The sequence below is a fragment of the Hippoglossus hippoglossus genome, chromosome 5 (genome assembly GCF_009819705.1).
Source record: "Hippoglossus hippoglossus isolate fHipHip1 chromosome 5, fHipHip1.pri, whole genome shotgun sequence".
In the NCBI taxonomy this organism is placed as follows: domain Eukaryota; kingdom Metazoa; phylum Chordata; class Actinopteri; order Pleuronectiformes; family Pleuronectidae; genus Hippoglossus; species Hippoglossus hippoglossus.
This window is the reverse complement of record NC_047155.1, coordinates 24,997,123-25,023,834: the sequence shown is the minus strand read 5'-3', so window position 1 is coordinate 25,023,834 and position 26,712 is coordinate 24,997,123. Positions and strand designations below refer to the sequence as shown.

Genomic DNA, 26,712 nt, shown 5'->3' with positions numbered 1-26,712 from the left:
TGTCCTCGTTTACTAAGTAATTATTAGTAGCTCCCTGTTTCACCTCCCACCGTTTCCAAAACCACTGCTGTTATAATTATCAACTGCTGTTATGCCAGGCTTTTTTTCCCATCAACCACGTGTGCGCATCTCGCTCCCCACTCTCGTAAGTAAATGTCTTGAGGAGATGGACTCTGTATTTACTAAAGCAGCCTGGAGAGATCAGAAGGACATCGCCTCTGTCTGTATTTCAAGTCGGCCATCTCCTCCTGTGGCCTCCTTGGTGTCCTGCCGTGACTTGGCTCTGTTTGATTCCGCTGCGGTCATCAGAGAGCTGCTCATTAATCTTACCAGCGCTCTGTCCCACTTCTCTCCATAATCTTCCTCCTCCTAATTTCCCTTATCGGTCACACTGACTTTCTTTTGTTTGTGTTTGGAAGGCTTACTCTAGGCTGTTAGCCAGAGGGTGCAGACAGAGTACAGAGCGGACTGCGGCAGCTTCCCTCCATCAGTCATGAAGCCAGGGATGGTTTATCATCCCAGGTTCCGTTTTTTTCTTCTGCCAGCAACTGTTCATTCATTTGCAGGGGGATAGATTGTGCTGAGAGTATTGATGGGGAAGCTAATGCTTTTAAGTGCAAGATTACACCACATTTAATAATGATGTTACTTATTGCTGCTGGCACTGAAAACTGTCATTTGTCATGCACACTCCCCCGTGTTTGTTCAGTCCGCGCGCAGCGTTCCCCCCCCACACACTCATTTTATCCAATTTTGCCTAATCTCTTCCTTGTGTTAAGTGTTGTGTTGCGGGGAAACATCCCCAAGTCGGGTCCATCTATTTCATCACCCCCTTCCCAGAGGCCTTTGAAAGTGTCAGAGGCTATCAGGAGGTGTTCCAGGACAATCAATGGTGCCCTATTAAATTCCCAGTGCTCAACATATCACATCAAAAACATGTTTGGGTGCATCAGTGGAAGGAGTTTGGGAATGTGTCCCCCGATAGAGATAGAGATATCCTTTTGTAAGACACCCTTGGCAAAATAGACAATTTAAAAATATACGTTATGAATGTCTAATATTTAGTTCTATGCTGTTTGGTTTAACTTCTACTCTCACCTTACTTGACTCATCAGATCTTGATCAGTTCAAAACCCAAGCTGTAAGGAGTGCTGTCAACGTCCGTGAGGGCCAGGGAGTGGTACTGCTTTGTGGACCGCCGGCATATTCTGGAGGTAAGTTTTGTGCCTGCGCCCATCGTTTCCTATTTCCACCTGACTCAGAGTAATTACCTCTACCCATTCCACATGGCAACCTTTGATAAGGGATTACTCCTTTACTCCAAATGAATCTCTCTTTACACCCATTTATGTGCGCAGATGCTCCTAATAATTCTCGCCTTATGTTGTTTGTACAGAATGTTACTATGTCGATCCTCAGCTGGGTGTTTTTCCCGCTTATCTTGAACGTTTTTCTAATGAAGGCAATGTGTCTATCAAATTGGTCTAATAGGAATAGTTTGATATTTTGGGAAACATGATTCTTTTCTTTCTTGCTGAGATTCAAATGAGGAGATCGATACCACTCTCAGAGCTGTCCATTAGATGTGACGCTACTCTACAATTATCAGCATGTTAACTGAGCTTAGCATAAAGTGTGACAGCGGGGTGGGAAACTGCAGGCTCTCTGAAAAGATGGGTGACGATATTGGCATGTTTACTTCTCTAAAGCGGGGCATAGAATTTCAGCTAGTTTTTCAAACCGCTTTCTGAGACGCGCAACTTATTTTAGAGTCTTTCAGCTTTGTTGTGCATCATATGTCATGCAGTATAGAGGGGGGTGGGATGAGCAATCAGACGCTGCATGTCAGAAATGTTGGTCGGCCATCTTCAAGGTCTTGCGCAGTTAAAGCATAGTTACACTTCTATTCCCCAAACCCAGCATCTTTTCCCTCATTGCGTCTGGCTGGAAGCAATTGCTGAGGGAGTAAGTAAAAAGAGGGTGTAGCTAGTGGTCAATTAGTAGTCTGAAACATTTTGATGTCTTTCTGCAAAATAGCCAAACCAAAATACGGAGGAGCCGACAGTAACGCACAGTGGGAGCAGTCAGGATGTGTCAGCCAATCTGACCGTGCAGTGTGAGCACATAAATCGTGAGCTCTGGCTTCACATCTCAGACGATTTACTTTTACAGAGTCAGGTGGAATTTAACTACAACATTTTTAAAGTCTCACATTTTATGCCCAGATTAAATCTCTGATTAATATGGTATATGTCATAGAATATGTTATAGGGAACAAGATGTAGATAGGAACAAGTCTTACAGGGGGTTACATACTGTCCACTAATAGGCTGATTTTGGAGGCGGATAACCAGCTGCTGACAGTCGCCTTATAATTGCGTAAGTCACACATTCAAAAAATGCCTCAGTTGTTTTAATGGCCAAAAAAAAGTACATTACGACTGAGACTCTATGAACAGGAGATAAAGATGCCGCCTGCTCAGCCCCACCACCCTGCAGACAACTGAGGACATATGGACAATGGCTGCTGCCTCACTTGTCCCCCCTCTTGATACAGTCGCTTGCACGACCAATTTCCTTCACAAGGGAGGCGTTTGTAGAACAGTGCCGTGTACAGCTGGTCTATGGGATAATGGGTCAGAGTACTCTGTGTGAAATGCAGTTTGACAGCTTGCCTCTCTGACATAGGCTTATACGCGGTTGGCTGCTGTAACCGTAGCACTATTGTGTTTTCTCACATTTTCTCAAGTGAATGAAGGTAAAGCAGGGTGAGCCGGCCGTCCCATTCTTCCCTTCCTCACCCCGTTTCTCCCTGTTTCTCTCTTTTATTCTCCCCTTTCCTCTTTTCTCTTTCCCTCTTGAATTTAGAAAATATTGATGTGCTACATAACCTTGAACTAGACTGAGCTGATTTTTTCCCCCTCCACTACCACATTCATGGTCACATCTCTCGGCTATGACTCTGATATAATATTATCATAGTAAATTGTTCTTGTGTGACTTTTGTTCTCCAACAAAGACATTTGTTTACTCAAAGGGCCTTTTTGTGCCACGTCAGTCCCTTTTTGTGTTTCATAAAAGCCATTCATTTACAATAATTCTATCACTTCACATTACAGTTGAGATGGAGGTTATGCTGAGTCTGAACTATGTAGCTCCGGCTTGCCTAATCAGAATGAGCTTTGTATCTGCGTCGCTGCACCGAGCTCGGACGCTTGATCCCAGCCGAGGCAGAGAGGCTTGCTCCCTTGGGGGGCATCGGATAAGCTTGACAGTTACTGCATACACCTTTTGACTCCGAGCCCCTCACCACCAAAGTGGAAGATTATACGGCGCATCTCCTCAGTCTTGCAAGTCTGCGAAGCGTGCACTTCTCAAAATGACATGGTAATTCATCATGGCAGGTCTCTCCTTTCTTATGGTAGACCTGCTACTTGCAAAAGGGCATGACAATATATTCCTACTTCCGTACATCAATCTGTCTATCCCTTCCTCCACTCGTGCCTCCCATGAACTAAGTCACTCAGGGACCCAGGAAAAAGGAGGCCATGTGTCAGGGGAGGGCCACTGACGCACTGTAATCCATTTTGTTTCGCTCCCTTTCCTTAAGTCTCCCTTTTATTCTGCACTGATAACTATTACACTTGCCATGTCTTGGTATCACTTACCAAGGAAACTGAGATAAGTGAAGGAAAATGGCATGCTAACATTTTTAGGCCACACATAAGTCGGTTTCTTTTTGATCCAGCTATCCGAGCCACAGAGACGACACAGACAAAGCCAAGTATGTGCTGAATTGTCTGCTGGGTTTCTCTCTATAACCCTGTAAGGTCTTGACCTTACGGTGATGTCAAGTCTGAAGTTAATGGAATCTGTCAGTGAATGAGCAGTGATGGTAGATCAGCACTGCAATAAAATTGTTCTGTTATCCTTTCCAGAGCTGGCATTTGCATGGATCTTCAACGAATACCCGTTCTTTGTCCAACAAGACAGTCGTCGGTTCATCTCTCAGGAGACTGGGAGTCTGTACATCACTAAAGTGGAGCCCTCAGATGTTGGGAACTACACCTGTGTGGTGAACAACACCGTCACGAGGGAGAAGGTGCTCAGCTCTCCAACACCCCTGGTCCTCAGAAGTGATGGTAAATGCCACAGGGAATCTTTACACCCTTACCCACTGGTTCATCCTACTACCCACTAATGTTTTGGCTTTGTTTGTAGAGTCAACAGTAACCTATGCTGTGTTTTAGGTTAATATCATTCACCATTACTCTTTTAAAGAAAGTAATACAGAGGTATTGGAAATAATCCTCAAAACACATTGGGAGGTGGTTTGGGATGCATGTGGCCACACTCGCCACATATGAAGGGGGCCGCCCTACCCAGCTGATGTCAGAATCAATCGTGTATTTATGGCTCTCAGTGACCATAGGTTGATTTGTTTGTGGCCACGACATAAACACTGACCACAACATAATGATTTCTAATTTGGGTAAAATCTTTATTCATAGTGGATCTGTGCACAACTCATTGATTCATTCAGCCCCTCCTTACTCCTCTCTCGACTGTCTTATTTGCACCAACGCACACAAACACACACACCTACACACACACACACACACACACCTACACACACACGCACACACACACGCACACACACACACACACACACACAAAAGTGTGTACTTCTGTCTTAGTTAGGACACTCATTGGCATAATGGATTCCCTAGCCCCTAACCCCCTAACCCTAACCAACCAAACAAAATGCCTAACCCTAAACCTAATTCTAAAACCAAGTCTTAACCTTCAAACAGACCTTTGAAGAAGTGAGGACTGGCCAAAATGTCCTCACTTTCCAAAAATGTCTTCACTTTGTAGGGTCTATGTAAGCAAATGTAAAAAGACTCAAATGTATTTTTCTGTTGTTTCCCTTGTTCGTGATTCTGTCTCTTTTTATCTTTTATTTTTTTAATTGTCCTCACAAAGTTATAAGTGGTGTTACCTCTTCCATTGAACAATTTTTGGCCAAGCAAAGACTGAAGCATTCAGAAAGCATTTTGACAGGACAACGTTTGAGACTAAATTTTTCTGTTTATTGCTCATCTCAAAGAATTATTATTATGGAGTTTTCTGCACAAATAAAGTTGCTGCTTCTAATCTGAAAATTGCTCTCTCTTCAAAATCGACCTCATATCAAAAGAGTTGCTATTTATCACAGTTCTTTGAACAGAGTTTCACTGATTATATTTCAACAAGATGGTCGAGTCTGCCTCACATCTTTAAAATTCTGTTGAAGAAAAAGATTGAAAATCAACTTTTTAAACCAACTCTTTCTTTTACTTAACTATGCCCTGAAAAATGTGTGATTTAACATTTGCGGGAAACGTCATCGATGTGTCACATCACATTCCTCAGAGCACCTTCGGGGTTACCAGGTTGTGAATAATCCCTTTTGTCCGTCTTCCGGCAAAGGAAGCATAAAACGTAAAAATGTCAGCGCTTTCATGAGTGAAGTGAGAGTTTGAATTGTGATGTATCAGTCAATCAGAAATATGCCTACGGAAAATGTCACAAAAATGTCCGACCTAAGCATTTAGATGATATATTTTTGTTGAAGGAGATGCAATTTTCATATTCTGCACGTTTCGTCTGATGCTCAGACTGATCACAGCTTTTCAAAGTCTTCCGTGACTTTTAAATCTGAAAACATGCACAGGACCCCAGGTCAGCTCTTGCTGCCAGACTTTGGGTTGGTAATAGTAAAGGGCATATTAATATATCTTACAACGTCTTTGACCCCCTTCTAGTGATGTGAATATAAATAAAGTCATAAATGAAGTCACATTGCCACAGGTGATAAATCTCTGCTCAGTAAGACTTTACCCTGATGTGTTCCCTGAATCATTTATAAGCCACCTCTGATTTCCCCTCCCAGCCCTTCAGTGGTCACTTTTGCTCAGCACAAGACTTTTGTGATAGCTGTCCCATTGTGTTACTGCTCTCTCTTTGATCCAATGCATGTGTAATGTGTGCTGTTAATCATTGATGTAAAAAGCTTGCCATCTATTGTCTCCTTTTTGCAGGAGTAATGGGTGAATACGAACCTAAAATAGAAGTTCATTTTCCTGACTCAGTTCCAGCTGCGAAGGAATCGGTAGTGAAACTGGAATGCTTCGCTCTGGGAAAGTAAGTCAGCTGCTATTGTGTGCATGTGACATAATCTGGAGGCTCATTCATGCATGAATTAGTGCTACTCAAGATGATTTAAGGATGCAAAAGCGTAACATTACTCATTCTTTGATTCATCAATCCATACTCGGGCAAGGAAAGACAAGGGAGCAGAAATCAAAGTTTTTTTAAGAGCGTCTGAGGTCTGAGCAATAGCAGTTTGATTCGTAGGGAACAATAATTCCCCGGGCTTTTGCATCAACAACTTTTTGTTTTGTGCTTAATCACACTTTGATCACAACGACTGACATTTGCCGTCATGGGAACTTTTTGTTCCTCTTTTGTAGCCCCGTCCCAGAAATAAGCTGGAGGAGAACCAGCGGCGTCCCTTTCCCCAGCAAAGTCAAGATGAAGAATTCAAACGCCATCCTTGAAATCCCTAATTTCCAGCAGGAAGACGCGGGGACGTACGAGTGCATGGCAGAGAATCGACGAGGCAAAAATGCGGCGCGGGGCCGTATTTCATTCCATGGTTAGTGAAGCATTTCAAATTGAATGAGAGTGAATGCAGAAATGAATGTGTTCCTGTAACAGATTTCCACATTTGGATGGGAAACGTGCATATGACCAGCAGTGTGAATCTCATTTGCTGGACAGAAAACCTATTTGTCTATAATGTGAGAGATATAATAATCCATGAAATTGCAGGATGGGCCATGGAGGATGGCTTTGTAAAGTAAAGAGTTAATATTATTTCCAATTAACTCCCCGTCAATATGTAATTCTGTTTACAAACCTGTGTTTTTCATTATGTTTCTAATCCTACTTGTTAAGTTTAAACTTTGGTGATTCAATGCGAGGCTGCTTTAACAGCATTATGATTTCTGATACTGCTCTTTACTAATCCACTGCCTGTGTAATTAAAAAGGTAATCTCTTTTTATTTCCCTCAAGCTAAACCTCACTGGCTCCAGACAATGACGGACACGGCTTTGTCCATCGAGGAAAACCTCTTCTGGGAGTGTAAGGCCAATGGAAAGCCTAAACCGTCCTACAGCTGGTTGAAGAATGGGGAGCAGGTGCTGGGTGAGGTAAGAAGACCCGTTCAGTTTCTGGTTGTAGTACAAACAGGTGAAATGTACAACGAGGGACCTGAATGTACTGTATGTGGGGAGACACATAATGAGTAAAGATGAATGTGTGTATTATCCACATTATCTCACCCCGATGGAAAACCTTATCGGAATGATGACATCCAATCCATCTGCCACATTATCTTGGTTCCTTCTCCCCACCATTGTAATATGCAGTCGTTCTTAAATCACTTTTGCAAGGGACTGACCAGCCTCGGATACGACTTGTAGCTTTTGCCAGATTTGCTTAAGCTTGCAGGAAGAGACAGATGGGTGGATTTATTTTTTTGCCTCAAGAACAATTGTACAGATGGTTTTTAAAACCTGGTTGAGATCCAGGCACAGTGCAAGCTAGTCTACCTCCAGATGTGATCTGGCCGACCTGATGGGTTTTCCGTGCATTTTAATGCCTCTAACATGCACTTTGTTCCTAACTAGGTTATATATACAAATACAAAAGATTTAGTGTTTGGACACAATTTTAGAGGCAGCATGTATTTTTCACAAAGTCGGTGGAAACTGTCTGAGCTATAAATGTTTAAACTTGAACAAGATATTTATATGAATCCCAGTAATTTTTGCAGAGAGACAGTTCGGTCACAGACACAGACACACTGTCATTAGCTATATTGTAGCTAATTTCCGCTGTTGGATGGGAATAAACCCTAATTGTTCAGTGGTCACCTTTGTGTGAATGACAAAAGGTCACGAGAACTCGCCTTTTTCTCCATCATGCCGACCCTGGTAGTAACATCTGTCCCGATTTGATCACATGTGCTAAGTTCAGGTCTAAACGCACTCAAATGTGTTCTGAATATGTCCTGAGATCCTATCACAGAAACCACAGTCAGAGGTGGTCTGGGACACGTGGCCACATTCCTTTTGCTGTGTGAACACAAATATGTCCTCGTCCATACAGTATATGAAGGTCCGCCTACTCAGCTAACGTCCCTTTGACCCGCTACAGTTTCAAAATGAATCAAATGCATTTTTACGCTTCTCGGTGTCCATACAATTATTTGTTTGTGGCCACAGCCACAATGTCAATACTGACCACCACCACCACATAATGATTAATACTTTAAATTGATAAAATCTCTCTCTCTCTCTCTCTCTCTCTCTCTCTCTCTCTCTCTCTCTCTCTCTCACGCCAACACTCTGACACACACGTAAAAACAACATAATTTGGTCTTTGTAATGACAGTCATGATGTTTTGCTTGTAGAGCAGGGAAGTGAGATCCGTTCACAGCTGGTCACAGGACACATTCAGGACGTATTTTAATACACAAGTAGTTAATGCTGTCCACCTACCAGTGTATTCAATTTTGATGAGCCCACATCTCCCTCTGCGGCACTAAGGATCTCAAACTAGCTCAGTGGGTCAAAATCATCAGAAAACATCATTATCGAAGCCATTTATTATATTATATTTTCAACTGAACCCCAGAGAATAAATCACTTTTTTTGCTGCTGGTGTTATTGTCAACATTGCTTCCTCTCTGTGTATCTAAGATGCAGGTTCGCAGTTTTTCAGCTCACCTTCACCCCTCATCTCTTCCCCCATTCCAAGCTGAACATACGCCACAATGCCACTTTGGCTCCTTACGCTTTTTTTCCCTTTTCTCTCTCCTGCTGTCCTCCTCCCGTCATGGTGCACCAGTAATTGCTGCTGTGCCTTTGGACATAATAGACTGGCCTTGCAATGGATATGCATAACTGTTTCTCTTTCCTCCTCAGGGCCGGGTGCAAATCGAAAACGGGGCCCTTTCTATAGCAGCGCTAAACGTGTCAGACTCTGGGATGTATCAGTGTGTGGCTGAAAACAAACATGGCATTATTTATTCCAGTGCCCAACTAATGGTGTTAGGTAAGATGGCCTCCCTCGCTGTGCTTTTATGCTGCTTATCTGTCTGTGCGTTTGATCATCTCCTAAGATAAGATAAAAAAAACCTGGAGCCTGCTCCTCAGCAATCAGTCTGCAGCCTCATTTGATGTCACTATGGGCTCCGTTAGCAAAAATATGAATCTGATGGAGTGTCTCATTTTACTCGCAGTCGTTTCATCGTATTGATTTGGAAACTACAAACGCCTTGCTTTGTTGCATTGTGCATGCTTTCTCATGTAGATGGGGTATTGATTTATTTGCAAAGCTTTGATGACTTCCATCTGACTGACTCGATGCGAAATTCAATGCTGTCTTGATACATACGATGACACTTAGGTCCAAATGGTGGCTGACAAAATGTAATGATGAGTATGGATAATGGCTGCCACCTCTGCAGGTTGTGTGTGTGTGTGTGTGTGTGTGTGTGCATGTGTGAGTGTGTGTATTTTGTTTAAGGGTAGCAGGTAGGTCCAATGGGCATTTCTGCTAAAATTGAACTGAGCACTGAAGAGGAGTCCATCTCCGAATAGCATGTCTGATCTGAAAAGCTTTATGTTGCCTATATTTTTTTAATCTCGCACCCTTTCTCTGCCCCCCCAACAAACAGCCTCACCTCCCAGCTTCTCCAAAAGTCCGTTGAGGGCCTTGCTAAAAGCTCGCTCAGGCAGCGAAGTCACTCTCGAATGCAGGCCTCAGGCCTCGCCCCCAGCAATTAGCCTGTGGAAGAAAGGGAATGAGATCCTGCAGAGAAGTGAAAGGTAGGATATATATCCAAGCAGCTTTTATTCACATTCACTGGGAGCGGAATTGTTTGAATAGTGTATTTGACATTTGTGCAGATGCATAGAATGGAGGTTTAATGAGGATAATTAAGGGCAGCAAGGCAATCATGGAAACTGCACATGGCTAAACTACTCTGTGCACCTTCATGTGCAAAGAGCTTGGTGTGAGGAATTCAGATGCTAACTGGTCTTATCAACGCTGCATGCATTCAATATTTACAAAGATACAAGATTTGCAAATGAAGCCACTGTTGAAGATGAGAGTCGATTTGCTTTTAGAAAGCAGTAAAACTGAGGCTGTTGCACTTGTAATAACCTGAGGTTAAATGTTCGACTTTATCTTGACATACAACGTGATTCACGCAATCACTGAAGATGCAAAGACAAAAGCCTTGTTGCATATTTGCGAGTGGAGACGTCTCACCAGACACAAAACTCCAAACGCAGACATGACACAGATAATGAGCAAACTTCAAGCACCACTTACTGCGGAAGAAAGTGGTGCTTGAGTTGGTTTGTTGTCCTTCTAGGTCTGACTTCTCGTTGAATACACCAGGAGCTGAATTTGAGCTACTGAACAGATTCCACAAAATACAGAGCAACTAATTGATGGTGGAGAAATCCAAAAGAAAAATCAGAGGCAAGAAGTGACACTTTTAAGCAATCCATCTGCACTCTTTTCATCAACGTGATTGGAGAGCGATGAAAAGCTGGGTTGGTGAATAAACCCTGCTGCAAGTCCATGCACGCACGTTTGGAATTTGTTGCACACACACACACACACACACACAGGCAGGACAGACTGAACAAAAACAAGTCAAATGCTCACATCCCAGCGTTCTAAAGAAATGCTTAACTTTGTGCTGTTTGAATTATTCCCTGTGCTGGTAATTCAAAAGGAAGTCTGAAAGGGAACAATACGAGCCGAGCATCTTGTCAAAACAGCACCGACTCTCTTTAGTCGGCTGAGGATGGGGAGCTGCAGCTGCAGCAGCAGAAAATTGTTCAAATTCCCAAGCTGAATGACATTTAGCACAGTGCATGTGAAGCCCACATACCCTTTCAAGGTGCATAATGCTGGATGTACAGGGACACCGGCAGGGGAATGTTTTCTCATATATGCAGTCACGCTGTAAATTGGAGCAGTCTTTGGGAAATGAATTGAATTCACATTTTGTGTCACTAAATATCACATCATTTAAAGGTAGTTTCACCTAAATTATGAAAGGCATAGTTCCTAATTACCCTCCGTGGTGTCTATCCATGCAGAGAGCTTTAGCTTAGTAATTAGATATCAGTCTCGGAAATATCTGCCTCCACCCCCTTGTCCCTTGTTGACCTGGATAATCTACTGAACTCGCAGTCAGCAGTTTTTTTAATCTGGACTATTCCTTTGACAGAAAGTGGCTCCAATGAAAACAGTGTTCCCAGTGTTTGACCTAAATATGATTATTGAAGCAGCCCTAGTGCTGTTACTTTAAAGTCATGACATGTTCCAGTCATCAGTTTAATAACATCTTATGATTGATGGCATCAAATGCAGCAGAAAGACATCTGTTTTTCAACATTCTAAATTACTAAAAGGATTACTTTGGGTTTACTTACATTACTTAGGGTGCTGCTAGCTATAAACAGACCCAGTTTGCTGTAGATCCACATAATGATCCAGATCTCAATTTATGTAAATGCATATAATTATAAAGTGGCCAGTCAGCCTTAGCGGAGGTACGTGCTCTCCAAGTGCCCTTCTAGTTACATAACTGGTTTTCAACAGGTTTTTCAAGGCTTTTTCGAAATTGAATGGTGAGGAAAGACATAGTTCCATAATTAGCTAAAACATCTGGGTCGAGATTTAATTACAGCAATCTTTAAAGCTGGTGTGTATGTATGCGGCTAATAAAGATGAATTGATTAGATCTGATACGGAAGCTGTAATTAAATGTGAATCATCGTTGTACAGTCTAAACGCAATAGGTTCCGGAAGGCAACTTGATCGGTAGGATGAAGAAACTGTTAAAGTCAGCACAGAGAGATCTATAGGGGAGGAGCAGCCTCAATATGAACCAGGCCTTACAATCAACTCTATGAGTGCTGCACTGGGCAACACATTTCTTTGTGAAGAAGACCACTGAGAGTTAAAGCAATGCACAAGTCAAGAATATGTCTGCTTTGAAGCACGCATTTGTGAATCGTACCTCAGAGCTTCCTCTGACTCACTGCCTTTATTTGTCACTTTTGGCCGCAGTAGTGCAGCTGCCTTGGGCAACCTACCATCAGTGTGTCACACTCTGATGCTCTCCACTGAAGATGGCTATTTTCAAATAAAACACACACGTACAAATCAACTGCATTGCATAGTGTTAGTTACTGTTCAATTTAATTATATTCAGCTATAATTATGTTTATTCCATGATTATTATTTCTCATAAAATTTGGAGGATGTGGGATATTGCCACAGGGCTATGTGCTTATGCAGTGCTGTATTATATTATGTATCATAGCATGTGTTGGGCTTTTATTAGATATCCCGTCAGTCAGTGACCTCCCAGCATGACACAGCTTCCTCTCTGACTTCAGCACATAAAGCCCGTACAGCACATTTCATTTATTCATTGAGTTATTCAGTGACGCTGTGTGTAAAATACTTCCTCATTTAGAAATGTGTTGGTGAGTTTAGCTCACCACTGAGTTGGGGTGATGGGTCATGCTGCCCGCTGCTACCCTGCATCAAAGACTCCCATTTTACTGGGATTTAGAGGAAAGCTTTATAGCACCCGGGTCAAAGTGCTTTTTCAGAGGCTTTTACATTTTTGAGAAGAACATGAATCTGGTAGAAACTCCACTCTGTAAACTTACTGCATCACGGAGAATAATAAAAACTAGAAATGGCACTCAGTGGAGCACATACCTCCGCCAAGGCCAAACAGTCCCTTTATGAAACCACATTTAAATTCACTAGATCCTGGTGTTATTATTTGTATCTGCAACAAATGGCACACAATCATAAATACAATTTCTCTAAAAATGCCTGATTTCAATGCATTTTTTCCATCCATGAATTATTCTCTGATAAATTAACGAAAATGTTGAAAAATGCACTCATCTCACAATGTTGATGAAAGTGAAGAAGAATGTGGAGATCCACCCCCTGATCCAGATCTGCACCAAAATGTAATGGGGTCTTTCCTGACCTATACTGCATCCTTCCCCCTTGTGGGAATCTATCCTGTGGTTTTTGCGTAATCCTGCTAACTAACACACACATAACTAAACACAGATCAAAAAAAAACCTCCTCGGTGCAGGTAAATGTGAAGATATTGAATATTACCACAAAACAATGAATGCAGAGGGATGCATGCAAAGCTCAGCTCTTTTGTCTTATAGTCAGTACAGTTAAAAGATGCTCTGCTTCCCTCAGGATTACTCTGCTTCCCAACGGAACATTAAAGATCACCAATGTCACCAGACGGGACGCGGCCAGCTACACCTGCATCGCTAAGAACCAGTTTGGGACAGCAAGCACCACTGGGCGGCTGCTCATCACTGGTGAGGGCCGCTCTTCTTCATCAACGTCTACTAAAGCAAATCACATCCCACTAACCTCTCACTTTACATTACACCATCAAAGCTCTTCAGTCTTCTTCAACTGCATTTACTGAGAACGATGGTAGATTTGCCTCTGACCTTACTTTCACCAGCTGCCTGCGAACTGTTCACTCATGTTTTCCAGGTATTCAAAATGAGAAACTTGCTCACAGATTATAAGAAACTCACTGTGATATGCATTTATTTTACAGATGCAAATGAGAAGACTCCACTTTCATATCTGTATGTTAAATGTGACGCGACCATCGGCAGAGGGCTAACTGAGCTTAGCTAAAAAACACACACACTACAATTTAATTAATTTGTTTATTTACGTTAACTTTTATATATTTCAGTATAGTTATATGTTTTTTCTTTTCGTGAAATTCCACTTTTAGGTTTGATGCAACTGAGCAAGTCTTTAATTGTGTTTTATTGTGTTTTTCTTTAGGGGGCTTTTGCCTTTGGGATTAATTAAGCTGTGTTGTTTGTTATGTAGTTTAGCAGAAGAAGACTGGAAAATGGGAAAATTACCAATTTACTTTCAGTTAAACCAAACGGCCAATCCAATCACTATTGAAGCAGGTAACTGGGTTTGATGTTGGAAGGAAAATCACACTGCTGATGGTTCAGAATAAACTCTTTTGAAACAAACAATGGATATACACAGATCTGCAGGAACAGCATTAATGCTGTGGCTCTTCAGTGTATACTTCATGAAAATCCATTTAGAACCCAGTTTATAATCAAATTAAAAAGGCTGGTATATGTTATGCAGAATAGCAGCAAAGCAGCAAAACATTATCCTTGATTTAGTTAAAGGTCATTATTTGTGGATTCAGTGACATAACATGTTCGTGCAGCCCTCTGGTTTACCTGTTACAGTGTGTGTATATTTGTGTGTGTGTGTGTGTGTGTGTGTGTGTGTGTGTGTGTGTGTGTGTGTGTGTGTGTGTAGCCACCTGACTTATTTTTCTCATTAGCTTCTATTCTTCTCGTACACTGACAGCTGAACCATTTAATGGCATAGAATTTAATTACTTTGACCTTTACTCAACATACTGTGAGGCCTCCAATCCACCGCCATCTCCAAGTGGGAGCGCGCTCGCGTCTCTGTAATCCTGTTTTAAACATTTTCTCCCAAATTGATCCTGGAACATAAACTGCGAAGACGAGATGTCATTAATTGTTTCTAATGGACAGGTTTGGAATTTAAGTGCTTATTAAAAATCAGGAAAAGCACACATCCATGGGGATTTTAATGATGGCGCCTTGATTTGGCCGTGAGTCGGAGTGAGATGGCGGTTGCAGAGGTCACAGCGGTGTTAAAGGTTCCCGTGGCAGTGATATTAACATGCATGCTATCGTCTGTTGTCTGGCCAGAGCCCACCAGAATCACCATGAGGCCCACTAACATGGAGATTATTGTTGGCGAGAGCATCGTGCTACCCTGCCAGATTGCCTGCGATCCAGCGCTGGATGTGTCTTTCTCGTGGGCATTCAACGGCCAGCTCATCGACTTCCAGCGAGACAGCGATCATTTTGAAAGAGTGGGCGGGGTGAGTCATCTCAAGCGTTAAACTCAGCTACTTTCTGGCTATTCTGGGATTAATTGGGACATACTGTGTGGTGTGCAAGGGTATGCTCTACTGCCCTGCAGAGGGCTTCTTAGACACCGATAATACCGAAGCAGAGAGATTTATGCCAAGACTTATCCATTTGAAAGTTTCCCTGTGTTCACTGCAGAATGTTATATCAAAAAAAGTAGAATCTTTCATTTCTTTCATTCATATGCTGTAAAACCCTCAATGAATGGCACTATCCGGTCAGTAATCGGGATCTTTAGTTTTTGAATTAGCTGTGTGAGCTTCAGTGTTTTACACTTCTAGAAATATATTAGTGAAATGCCATTTCATTCATACGGACGGTCCTCATTAATGAAGTCTTTACACTTTTCTTCCCTTCAACTTCTAATTCCCGCACCTCAAGGGAGAACATTTTCTTATCATCTCCCTCTGCCATAATTGAATTTGCATACCTATTTATGAATCTTGAGCCCCCAAAATAATTAAGTAATGAGCGGGCTGGCATTCACCAAGGGCAGGCCCGCCACCCGTAGATGTTCATTTGAAATGCTTATGTCTTGAAATAATGATAAGTGGTGACTCTTTGTTGAGTATTTGTACCTTTTGATGAAGGGCAAAGCCATTTGTTCATAGCTTGTCGTAATAAAGTTTCAGTCTTTTATATTTGCATATTATAATGTATTTGATCATATCCAAGGTCATTAGCCCGATCAGTGCCATTCACATGTTAAAGGTTGGCATAATATCTGAATGCAAATGACTAACGACACTGAACTGTGCTTGGGAATACGATGAGATATAGTTTTCACAGAAACTGTTCCCCCTGTCCATAGAGATTAACAGCCCCCTGCTCAACAGCCTCTGATGAATGAATTAGCATAATTAAAGCAAATATGCCTCATCACTTCCTTCTTGCCAAGGCACAACGCCTTGCTTTCAGTTGCGAGCTCTCAGGTCGGCCAGGTGGCTGCTGACACTGGAGGGAAAATCAGACATGGCGAACACTGCGTAAAAAACTGTCAGGTGAAAGGAGAGCAGATGAAAGGGGTGGGGGGGGGGGGGGAGCAGGAGAGTCTCTTTAGCCCATGGCTCCATAGAAGTGCCATTCAGCTCCACTCTGCTTTGTCAGAAGCTTCAGAGAGTTGGAGATCCACGGGCGTTCTTGTCCAGTTGCTGTGGAGTGAAGCTATGATCCACTTGCCACTGAGGGGGTGATGAAATCTGCCTTGACTGCAGCGAGTCCTGGCTAACCCCCAGGTGACTCCTTTATAAAGCAACTCACTCCTTCTCACCCGCTGACATGCTTAGTGACAGGCCGACTCGAGGGGTGACTTTCAGGAGGTAGATCCCTAAGCTCAGTCAAAATGAGATCTGAATAATTCTGTTTGAATGAATAGTTTAATGCGTCTTTGGAAATCACTGTTTACCTTGGTACATTGTACATATGTCATTTTCAAGGACAAAGTTGGTGATGAGGATGGATGTTTCACGAAAAAATACTGTTACTACTTTTATACTACTACTCGATAATTACCAGGAACCATTTGCTATTGTACTAAGTGCACAAATACAAACAGAGACACACAGATGTAGAGAGCAAACCCTTAAAGGTCTTGGCATAGCTGTGGTAGACTCAAGATTAGATAGCTTCATCTGGCAGAGTTTGCACTTCATCTCAACTTTGTTTCTTTTTCTTTTTGAAGGAGTTCCAAGTTCCACACAGAACTTTTTATGTCTGTAGTCATCTTTGGCATTTGATATTTCTCCTGTTTGTATGTTCAAATGCCACAGAAAATACTGTGCTGTAAAATAAAATTTAAGGCATGTTAGATCATCCTAAAAGTCGTCTTTGGTAACCAAACCTCTGTAATTGTCTGGGAAAAGCTCAAAATTGCAGTGGAAAAGCGGCATGACATGTATTGTCTTTCTTTTTCATTAAAAAGATATTTTTCAGACAGTAAGCGTGAAATGAGGAGCGAGAGAACAGTGGGAGACACACAGCAAAGGGCCGGGTCGGAACCGAACCCGCGGCCGCTGCAGGAGGACTCAAGCCTCTGTGTTGTCTTTCCATTCAAAGCTTGACACAGCTTATTCCTCTGTAGCGTTGCGCTCTATTGTTGTCCAACGACAAGAAAACTCCAGTGAGTCACTCCGTTGTCCTGGATGACATGTTACTGCATTACAATGAACATGGGCGCTGTTGCTTATTCTGAGTCCACCCCCTCGCATACCATCTGTACTGTGAATACACCACCACAATGTGATTAAATGTGAATTAATCCATGGAAGAAAAGACTCCTCAACCAATGATCAGTTTTTTTTCCTTTCTGTGTAACATTTGGTTAAAACTACATTGCCCAGTTATTATAGGACATTATTTAGCTTAATTTACTGTATTTAAATTCTCAAATATGCATGTCTTTCACTTTGAACCAACGGGCTGGAGTGAGTAAAGGGAAGATGTTCAAAATTGAGAAACTGACTGATGCATTGTTGGTTTTGCTCTTTTCATGGGATTTATTCTTACAGAGAAAAATACAGTATTCTTCAGTCATAGTGCCAGAACTGGCCTTACCCTTTAAAAACTGTCCTTCATGCAGCCATAAATAATACAACTGGTCCTTACAAAGTTAATAATATTTGTTCTGGTGTTTTGTTATTTTCCCTCATGGCCATCGCAAGCATGCAGCCTGTGTAAAATAATATTTGCTCTTTACACCCAGAGTTATACTCTCTATACTTGCATGAGTTATGTAATTACAAAATAATTAGGATTGTCTTGCCAATTAACCAGACTTTGTTTGTTCTGCGTGTCCTCTGTTTAGCCGGTAGCTGTTTGTAGGGGGCTTGGCTGGTTGGTCGGGTAGCGCCTGAAGGACAGCCAATGGCATTATTTGTGCAAAGTACATCTGCAATGTCTGTTGTTAGTGTTTGAAGAGATGCACACAACACACAGCAGCCATGAGTCGAAGGGATTGTGCAAAGCATATTATAAATGTTAAAGCATCCCAGAGCCAAAAGCGGAACAATGAAACAAAACTACATTTTTTTACTTCACAGTGTTTTTCCCAATAATATTCTTTTCTAGAGTATATCAGGGGATCTGATGATTCGTAACATCCAGCTAAGCCACGGTGGGAAGTACGTCTGCGCTATAGACACTGACGTGGAGAGCCTGTCCACCTCTGCAATCTTAGTTGTCAAAGGTAAGAGAGGCAATTTCTATTCAAAGACTTGTTTGTGTTTGCTCACATACAAATACCCAAGTATACACTGTAAAGTAATGTGACACTGAAGCATCTGCCGAAGTATGAAAGGAGTCAGAAGTTTGACAGAGTGAGATGCGCACAACCCCTGAGGCTTCTGTGTAAATATATAGTGAAGGGGGAGTAAAAACTGGATGTTACCTCAGTCAGAGGTATGTCAGCTTGTGTTTACATTACATACAGTGAGCGTTGCTGTGCACGCTCACAGGCGATGTGTGACTCGTGGGGCTCAGCTGAGGTAGCTTTGTTTGTATGTGCTCCGTGTATCCGGCTCAGCGTGCGGGCTCTCCCCTGGTGATTTGCATTGGTATTCATGCCCTTAACAAACTGTAATAGCTGTCCCAGGTGCTTTGAGAAGGCAATGTTTATCACAGAAAATGACTATAATTGGCTCATTTACACATCGGCGAAATATCATGGAAAGCGTCTGAATAATGGAACAGCAGAGCAAACAACATTGTAAAGCCAGTTACAAACATTTGCTTCTTTCTTTCACTGTGTGAATTGACTCATCTTTGATTCTTCCCTTTTTCGCCTTTCCTCAAGAATGAACCTATCCAGGTTATCTTTCCACTGCGAGTGATCCCATGTTCAGTAATCACTTTGTAGCCCAGCACATCACACATGCAGTGAATGAAGTGCACACAGAACGAGGACGTAGCCCTTAATTAAAGAGAGTCCGATGGCCTTGATATGCTACATGGTGCTAGAATCTTTATGAGCTGGTGCTAACCTCATGTTCACCCCCCTTGTTGCCTAATTGATTTAGGTCCACCAGGTCCCCCGGACAAGGTGTCGGTGGAGGAGATCACAGACAGCACGGCCCAGCTTACCTGGACTCCTGGTCGAGACAACGGCAGCCCCATCACAGGCTACATCATCCAGGCCCGGACGCCTTTTACAGTGGGCTGGCAGGCTGTTGACACAGGTAGCACGAAATTCTCCTCCTGTCGCTCTCTGTTAATATTCATGTGGGCTCCTTTTATTTATTCATCATTCAATTTGAGTCCAGTTGTGTGGTAGCCTGATTTTCTGAGGATCTCATCTCCCTGTTGCAGTGCCGGAGGTAGTGAATGGGAACATGCTGACAGCCACAGTGGTGGGTCTGAATGCCTGGGTGGAGTACGAGTTCAGGGTGGTGGCTCGCAACGCCGTGGGCCTGGGGGAGCCCAGCCCGGCCTCGGCCAAGACCAGGACTGAGGATGCCAGTATGTAAAACTTTTTTAATTTACTTCCTAGGTTTTTCCAGGATTTCTTGCCATGAATTTAATATAACTATGGATGATAAAATAAAAGTTTATGACTTCATGGATAAGTAGATTTTTTTTGTCCCATCCACATACACTGGAGGTAAATTAATGTCGACTATATTGACTTAAGTGAATGCTGATTATACTGATTCTGTGGCCGTTTCAGTAGATATTGAAAATGAAGTGGTGTCCCGGTGCTGTTTTATGGTGCAGTCACACCAAACGCGAATTTGCCATGGCATAATACATACATAGCAACGCAAGTAAAAACAACTCACAAATATTTGCCTGTTCCCCTTTCGGAAAAGAGGAGAAGAAGACTACTGGCTGTATTTCGCCTTCATGTCTATCACGTCACGCCACGAGAGACATGAAACTTGCGTCTATTTGCATCTTTTCATTGACTCTGTATGTAATGTCGTTGTGCGAAAACTTTGTTTCAGGTTTGGTGTGATCACAGCATTAGACGCGTAAAACGCACACGGCATCTTCTCTCAATTTGGAGATTCACACGTGTGGTAGAGAAGCTGAATGTGTTAAATAAAGTCAGAGGGGGAAAACGTGCATGAACAGGAATTTATGATGTTTCTGAAAAGTCCCAGACACATCAGAAGTAGTTTTACATTTTTTTATTTAATGTTAGTAAATTTATGTCAAAGCCAAGATGTGCAGTAAATCCTGATGTTGTGTGACATAGCTTAGGTCAGAATACATGCCTCCACGAGACGGGTTCAGAGGGTTTGTTTCATTGCCTACATTACACAAACACACAGCTGCATAGACACATGTTAAAACTCACAGGTTCCTGTATAGGTATTTTTTGCCGGGAAATTTGAGCATATTTAGGCGAGAGTGGAGGAAAAGCTGGATCCTTGTTCTCAGGATGGAACCCTGCTAAACGCTGCTTCACCCATTTGCTGTTATGACACCTTGAATGTGACTATTAGGACATGCACAACTGCTCCTCCACCTACACTATCAGCTTCACACTGCCGCGCACAAACAGCCGAGTGGGAGCAGGAGTGAAGTGGGTTGAGTCGAATGTCGTTTGCAGAAAATTACAAATCTTCATGTACAGTGACATTCCGGCAAAATCGGTAGTTGACTGCTCTCTGACGTGTTTGTGTTTACACACAGTGAGGGATTTGTGGGGTGTAAAACAGACGACAGTATCTTCAGCAGGCAGCCTTGTCATAAGGCTACAAGTACAGTTGAGGCTTGTCGCTGAGCTTTGTAAACTGTGTTCTAATTGCTCCCCTCTGGGCTTTACCTCTCAGTTCCTGATACAGCTCCCACTGATGTTGGAGGTGGAGGCGGCACAAAGTCTGAATTAGTGATAACATGGGAGGTAAGTCATCTGTCACATTTTACTATTCTCTCTATCGCCGGGTAATGGTTTTGCTTAATTGTGCCGAATTGAACGGAGCAATTTTATGACCCACATTAGAGAGAGGCACCTCTTCTCCGGCTCAGCCTCCGAGTGCCATTGCTCGCTCCAAAAGCTGGGACAGAGAGCACTTCCTTTGAAGAGTTTTGCACTTTAGCCACAATTACATAGCCAAGCGAGAGCAAAAAGATAAGGTAAAAGATGATTGCGGAGTGTTCTGGGTGATAACAGCGAAAAAGAAAGAGGCTGTGACTAATCACAGAAGCCCTCGCGGAGGTACAGTGCAGAGACGGGCCTGCCTGTGTCTTTGTCTGTATGTGTTTTAATATCACTATAGTTTTGTGTTTCGCTCCCAGCCTGTGCCAGAGGAACTGCAAAATGGAGAGGGCTTTGGCTACATCATCGCCTTCAGGCCGGTGGGCACGGTCACGTGGACGCGGGCGGCCATCTCCACGACGGGCGTGGCACGCTACGTCTTCCGCAACGACACCATCCCGCCCTTCTCGCCTTTCGATGTGAAAGTGGGGGCATACAACAACCGAGGGGAGGGGCCCTTCAGCTCGATTGGCGCCGTGTACTCAGCAGAGGAAGGTACAGACTCCACCGCCCAGCAGCAGAGAGCGATGCTTTAAAAAAAAAGCTATAATCTCTCTCCTTACGACTATGACCTTGAATAGTAATGAGGAAATGAGTTTTGTACCTCCAGTGCTGTTATTTCCCTCCCCTCTCAAGCTGGGAATGTCAACTTGATATTAGTTATCATGCTGGTAGATTACAGGAAATCCTAGCAGACACTTACCACACCGTGCTGTCAGGGAGGTATCCTGTTAATTGAATTTGCTGGGCAGATAGTCTTCCCTTATGTCAGTCACAGATCCCATTAAGAGAGCGGGGGAAATAGCTTTTCAGTGAAACTACAGGTCTATTCTGTGCCTTTCCTCTTATTGCTATTAGTGTGTGTGATGGTGTGGGATGAGTCTTTGGGATTCTCACCAGTGCTCTATTTCTGCAGTCCCCAGTGTAGCTCCGAAGAGGGTTAGGGCGAGAAGTGTGTCTGCAGCACAAATTGAAGTGATCTGGGAAACTCTGCCTGCCGTCCCTGAAAGAGTGCTTGGATACGAGGTACGTTAAACCTGAGGAGAAATCAGTCTCTTCTTTCTTTCATTTCTCCATTATTTTTTTGATAACATGATAATTGAGCTTCTCCCTGTGGCTTGTTTATCCGCTCATAACCTTCCTTTCATTGTTTCTTTGAGTAGTTTTCTTTAAACTTCTAATATTCTTCCATATCTTCTCAAGTATCTCTGCAGAAATTGTATTTTAAGCGCTATAATATCATGAAATGACCTTAATACTTTGGCGCACCAGCAGCAAACCCACAAGAGGAAAATAAAATCCCTCATCCTTTCAAGAATGCAAAGAGGGCTTTGCTGTTTCCCCACCCCCCCCCGGTGCTCTTTCAATATCTGTCACCTCTGGCCCTGGGCACAAAGCTCTCCAGTTGCCATAGCGCTGGCTCCGTTGTCCTTTCAGAACGGAGCTCGTTTCTCCAAACGGCGTTCTGAAGTGGATTTAAGCTGCTGAATCTCAATAGGCCACCAACAGTATATGTCCAGAGCCTGTCATTAGACGTCGGTAGGACTGCGAATCCATTCCAGTTGGAGTTTAATGTAATCACTAATTACTTGTAGAAAGATTGCATTACTGTTAACTTTACTCATCACACATAGTGTTAATTGATAACAAATTAAAAAATACAGTCATTTATGGGAGATGGAAAAGCAGAGGAGTATCCTCGAGGGTAGACTTCACATTCAAATTTAATTATTAGAATTATACAGACTTAATTCTTGTGTCACTTAATACCACACACATGAATATTGACAATGACCCAAAGCGAGTGGTGAATTAGTCCGTTTGCATTATCGAATATGACTTCACCTGCGCCCTTAATTGGATGCTTATAGCCCGTAAGGAAAGCAAATTCTGCATCTTGTTTTACAGAGCGGCACACGATCCTGCTTCACTGCAGAAAGTGGGGATTTGTTTGTCCCGATAAAGCATTTCGAGATATTTGTAACGTATTTATCCACACTCGTCTCGCTTTCCTCAGACAAAATTAAGAGCTGAGCTTGTTTTATTGAACAAAATGAGCAATAGTCATGAATTTTTCTTCCTGGGTCACTTATCCCATGACCCAGTAATGTCTTGTTTATATAACCGGAGTGGCTGAGAGGATGTGCATCAGTAATTGAGACTCCACTTGTGAAAAATTTATTATTCATCGTTGCTCCCTCCCTCTCCTTCTGTTATACAAACAGCATTTCGGATTTCGTGGTGGAATATGAATTTCAATAATGCAGTGAAATGCACCACTAGAATCAGGCTGTTTGTGTCCGGGCTCGTGACTTCTTCCATCGTCTTCTTTTGTTTTTCGTTCTCACCAACAGGTTGTGTACTGGGAAGACGACACCAAGCCTGACACTGTTGGCAAAGTGCGCATATCTGGAAACTACACGCTGGTTAACATCACAGGGCTGAAAGCGAACACAGTGTACTACCTCTCTGTGGCTGCTTTCAATACAGCTGGCCCCGGGCCGCAGTCGGCACCCATCAACACCACCACAAAGAAACCACGTGAGTGCGTCCCCCGCGGGCATTGAAATCATTTCTAAACGGTCCTCGTTCATGAACCATGACAGCCCCGCTCAGGTGACGTCATGCTGTCCTCAACATGACATGCATAGCTTTTCTTCGGCTTTGTTGGCCGCGCTCATAAAATCTAATCTGACAAGAGAGCCTTCCATTTACCTTGGTAGAAAAGAAGGATGGGAAAAAAATTCATATAAATTAGGATTGAGCGGAATGCAGCAGCAGCGACAATTTAGATATTTAAAACAAACAAGGGATGTTAAAGCTTGAATCTCGAAATTATGTGATTTCAGTGAATATGAGTTCAAAAACATAACCGTAGGATGACCCTGTTTCACGACAGCAAACGCAGTAGGGTTCAGCTTCCTCTGGCTGGATCAGGTATCTCTGCTTCTTTTCCTGTGACCAGGGATTTTACTGCCATACTGACCGTATGACGAAGCTGTGAAAGTCCTGTGACGGCCCTGAGAGCTCCACTGCACTGCAGCTCCCAAAAAATCACATGCAAACAGACAATGCCCAAGAAAATAAAGAGAGAATTTTATTTGATGCCCTCACTTTGATGCAATCGTAGAGAGATGACAGGATTTGAACAGGGGAAGTTCATGCCCAGCATAAAAACGGGGGCACCTGGACTAAACCATGGTTATTTTATGACTCACATTGGTTTAGTTCTGTATAACTACAGTATTGTTGGATTTGGTTTCGTGTTTATCTGTTTTAACACAGCATTTCTCTATTTGACTTGTGCCATCTTACGTTGCCACACTTCTATCTACATGCTGCGCCTGTTCTGTCAGATTGGTGAAATTGTTTTTCTTCATTTGCTCCTGTTTTGTCTGTTTGCACGTGCTTTCTAAGTAACGTTGAGCTCTCAGGGCCACTGCCTTAATTAGTGCGGCTCTCTGCTGAAGCCACAATTTATTGTTCTTCTTTTTTCTTTTTCAAAATCTTTCCAACTGGAGCTATTTATAACAGGGGAAGAATTTATTTGTGTTAACATGTGTAATCTAGAGAGAGCCTAAAAAATAGTGATTCATATCCTTTACCGTGGTGTATGTATACCTCTGCCTCCTTGTCTAGCCCCAGACAGGGCTCCCCTGAACATACAATGGACCATGATTGGCTCCACACTCACGCTGCACTGGGATCCCGTAGTAGCCATGGAGACAGAGTCAAAGGTCACTGGATATTTGGTACGTCCTAATTCGCTGCAAAGCTTTATCTTCAGAATCGAGGATGACACTTTTTGCATTAGCTTATTTTTCCTGCATCACCCTCTCCTGCCTCAGGTGCTGCTGAAAAGAAATCGCTACAACGACATCAGCACTATCTTGACCAACAAAACCACTGTGGAGCTCAGCCTTTCCTCCAACGACAACTATCTCATTCAGATCAAGGCCACGAGCGAGGGCGGTGAAGGTGTGGGCAGCGAACCCATCCACATCCACAAATTAAGTGAGTTTGCTGTTCTCGTTCCTTCTTCAAATCGCTTCCTTTCTGACCCCTGATAAAGCTCGACTGAGGATTCAATAATTCAAAGAGAATATTTAATTTGGCTTCATTGCATCCTTTCCAACCATGTGTAATAGACTTATTTCAAGTGCGAGAAAAAGCGACCTTTTTAGAAATGCATGTGCGGTGTCATCCATCTCTGCCATTGGGTTATTATTCCTTGTTGACTGGCTGCACAGCGCTGCAGCATATAAAGCAGTGCTGTGCTCCCATCCTGCTGCGGTGCAAAATTGTGAGGCGGCTCAGTTTGCCACTCTCCCCTTTGATGTGATACGAACTTTATCTTCTCAGGATACTTAAATAGCTTCTCCTGTTGAAAGCAAGTAATAATGTAGATATGGGGGGGAAAAAATTGCACAGTTGGGTTTTGATTTATGATGACGTGTCAGAAATCTAGAGGCTAGCGCAGCAGAGTGCATGTTTTTTGATCGGAGGGTTTTTCTGGTTCCTGACGAGCTGCTGTGCTGGCTTTGGTTGCAGGCATGGGCGCGCGAGGCTCAGGAGCGAGCCCCCTCAGCCCATTGTACCTCCCTGCAGTCCTCATCAGTGCACTGCTCTGCTCCATCTGGTGATGTCTAATCAGAGCTTACAGAGTGCACCAACCCCCCCCTCCTCCTCCCCTTTCCGTCCCTTCAGTCAGCCTGTCCTACGCTAACCCCCCACTGGACTGGCACGAGGCCCGGTCTTCAGTGGCAGGACTGGGAAAGACTGGAAAGGATTGGACTGCACCAAACTCTTAAAGGGACCACGCCACTTCTTTTAAAAAGGACCATCAGACAGAGATGTGATGATGATTTGCGTGCATGATATCTTTTGGTATTTCTTCCAGTGTCATAAGTGCCGCCATGCTAAAGGTTTCATTTTAGAAGTTATGATGTCTATATGACTTATCTTCGTGGTATCTCTGCAGATACTAATGCCTTAAAAACCCATTTTACACATACAGTCCATACCAAAGTAGGTGACAGAGGCTGCTTGCTCTATGGTTTCTTTAACCCTATGTAAAAAAAAACAAGATTTTGTATTCACAAGAACTTACCTTCTCAAGATCAACTTCTCTGCAGAAAGACTACTCTATAATCATTGGGTGCATCCATATTTTATTATCTCAAAATGAAACTTAAACTAAACCATTTCTATATGACATCACCAGCTGACACACATCCCATTTTTGCAGCTTTTGCCAAAAGTAACATCCATCACAGACTCGAAAGTTTTACCAGGCTTTGTCAAATATATGAAAGATGCATAGCAAATTGATCAACTCTGCCTCAAATTGACTTATCTCTGCATTCGGAAATAAAATTAGGTTTGTCGGAGAGCCACATGCTCCTGAGCTCAAGGCTACTGTAGAATACTCTGATTGGCATTTTGCTCTCTATCTCATGCTCCACTAAATAATAAATGCCTATCACACCCTGCATTCTTCGTCGAGTGAAAAAAATGGGATTGCCGAGAACAGAGATGTTACTATGTCAAACAGATCCCATGTGTACTGTTCC

At 42.9% G+C, this 26,712-nt stretch overlaps 1 protein-coding gene across 1 annotated transcript in view; it reads left to right on the top strand.

Annotated features, from left to right (window-relative positions):
* cntn3b (contactin 3b) overlaps positions 1 to 26,216 on the top strand; it is a 53,450-nt gene extending 27,234 nt beyond the window's left edge. Inside the window, exons 5-23 of the mRNA XM_034585331.1 lie at positions 1,116 to 1,214; positions 3,939 to 4,142; positions 6,084 to 6,186; positions 6,516 to 6,700; positions 7,122 to 7,258; positions 9,039 to 9,168; positions 9,794 to 9,944; positions 13,388 to 13,515; positions 14,938 to 15,113; positions 18,229 to 18,346; positions 19,176 to 19,334; positions 19,465 to 19,614; positions 20,934 to 21,004; positions 21,400 to 21,634; positions 22,056 to 22,165; positions 23,494 to 23,680; positions 24,779 to 24,891; positions 24,988 to 25,153; positions 25,691 to 26,216. Of these exons, the coding sequence (XP_034441222.1) occupies positions 1,116 to 1,214; positions 3,939 to 4,142; positions 6,084 to 6,186; positions 6,516 to 6,700; positions 7,122 to 7,258; positions 9,039 to 9,168; positions 9,794 to 9,944; positions 13,388 to 13,515; positions 14,938 to 15,113; positions 18,229 to 18,346; positions 19,176 to 19,334; positions 19,465 to 19,614; positions 20,934 to 21,004; positions 21,400 to 21,634; positions 22,056 to 22,165; positions 23,494 to 23,680; positions 24,779 to 24,891; positions 24,988 to 25,153; positions 25,691 to 25,782 (2,714 nt within the window). The 3' untranslated portion in view covers positions 25,783 to 26,216. The remainder of the gene's footprint in view (positions 1 to 1,115; positions 1,215 to 3,938; positions 4,143 to 6,083; positions 6,187 to 6,515; positions 6,701 to 7,121; positions 7,259 to 9,038; positions 9,169 to 9,793; positions 9,945 to 13,387; positions 13,516 to 14,937; positions 15,114 to 18,228; positions 18,347 to 19,175; positions 19,335 to 19,464; positions 19,615 to 20,933; positions 21,005 to 21,399; positions 21,635 to 22,055; positions 22,166 to 23,493; positions 23,681 to 24,778; positions 24,892 to 24,987; positions 25,154 to 25,690) is intronic.
* The last annotated feature ends 496 nt before the right edge of the window (positions 26,217 to 26,712 follow it).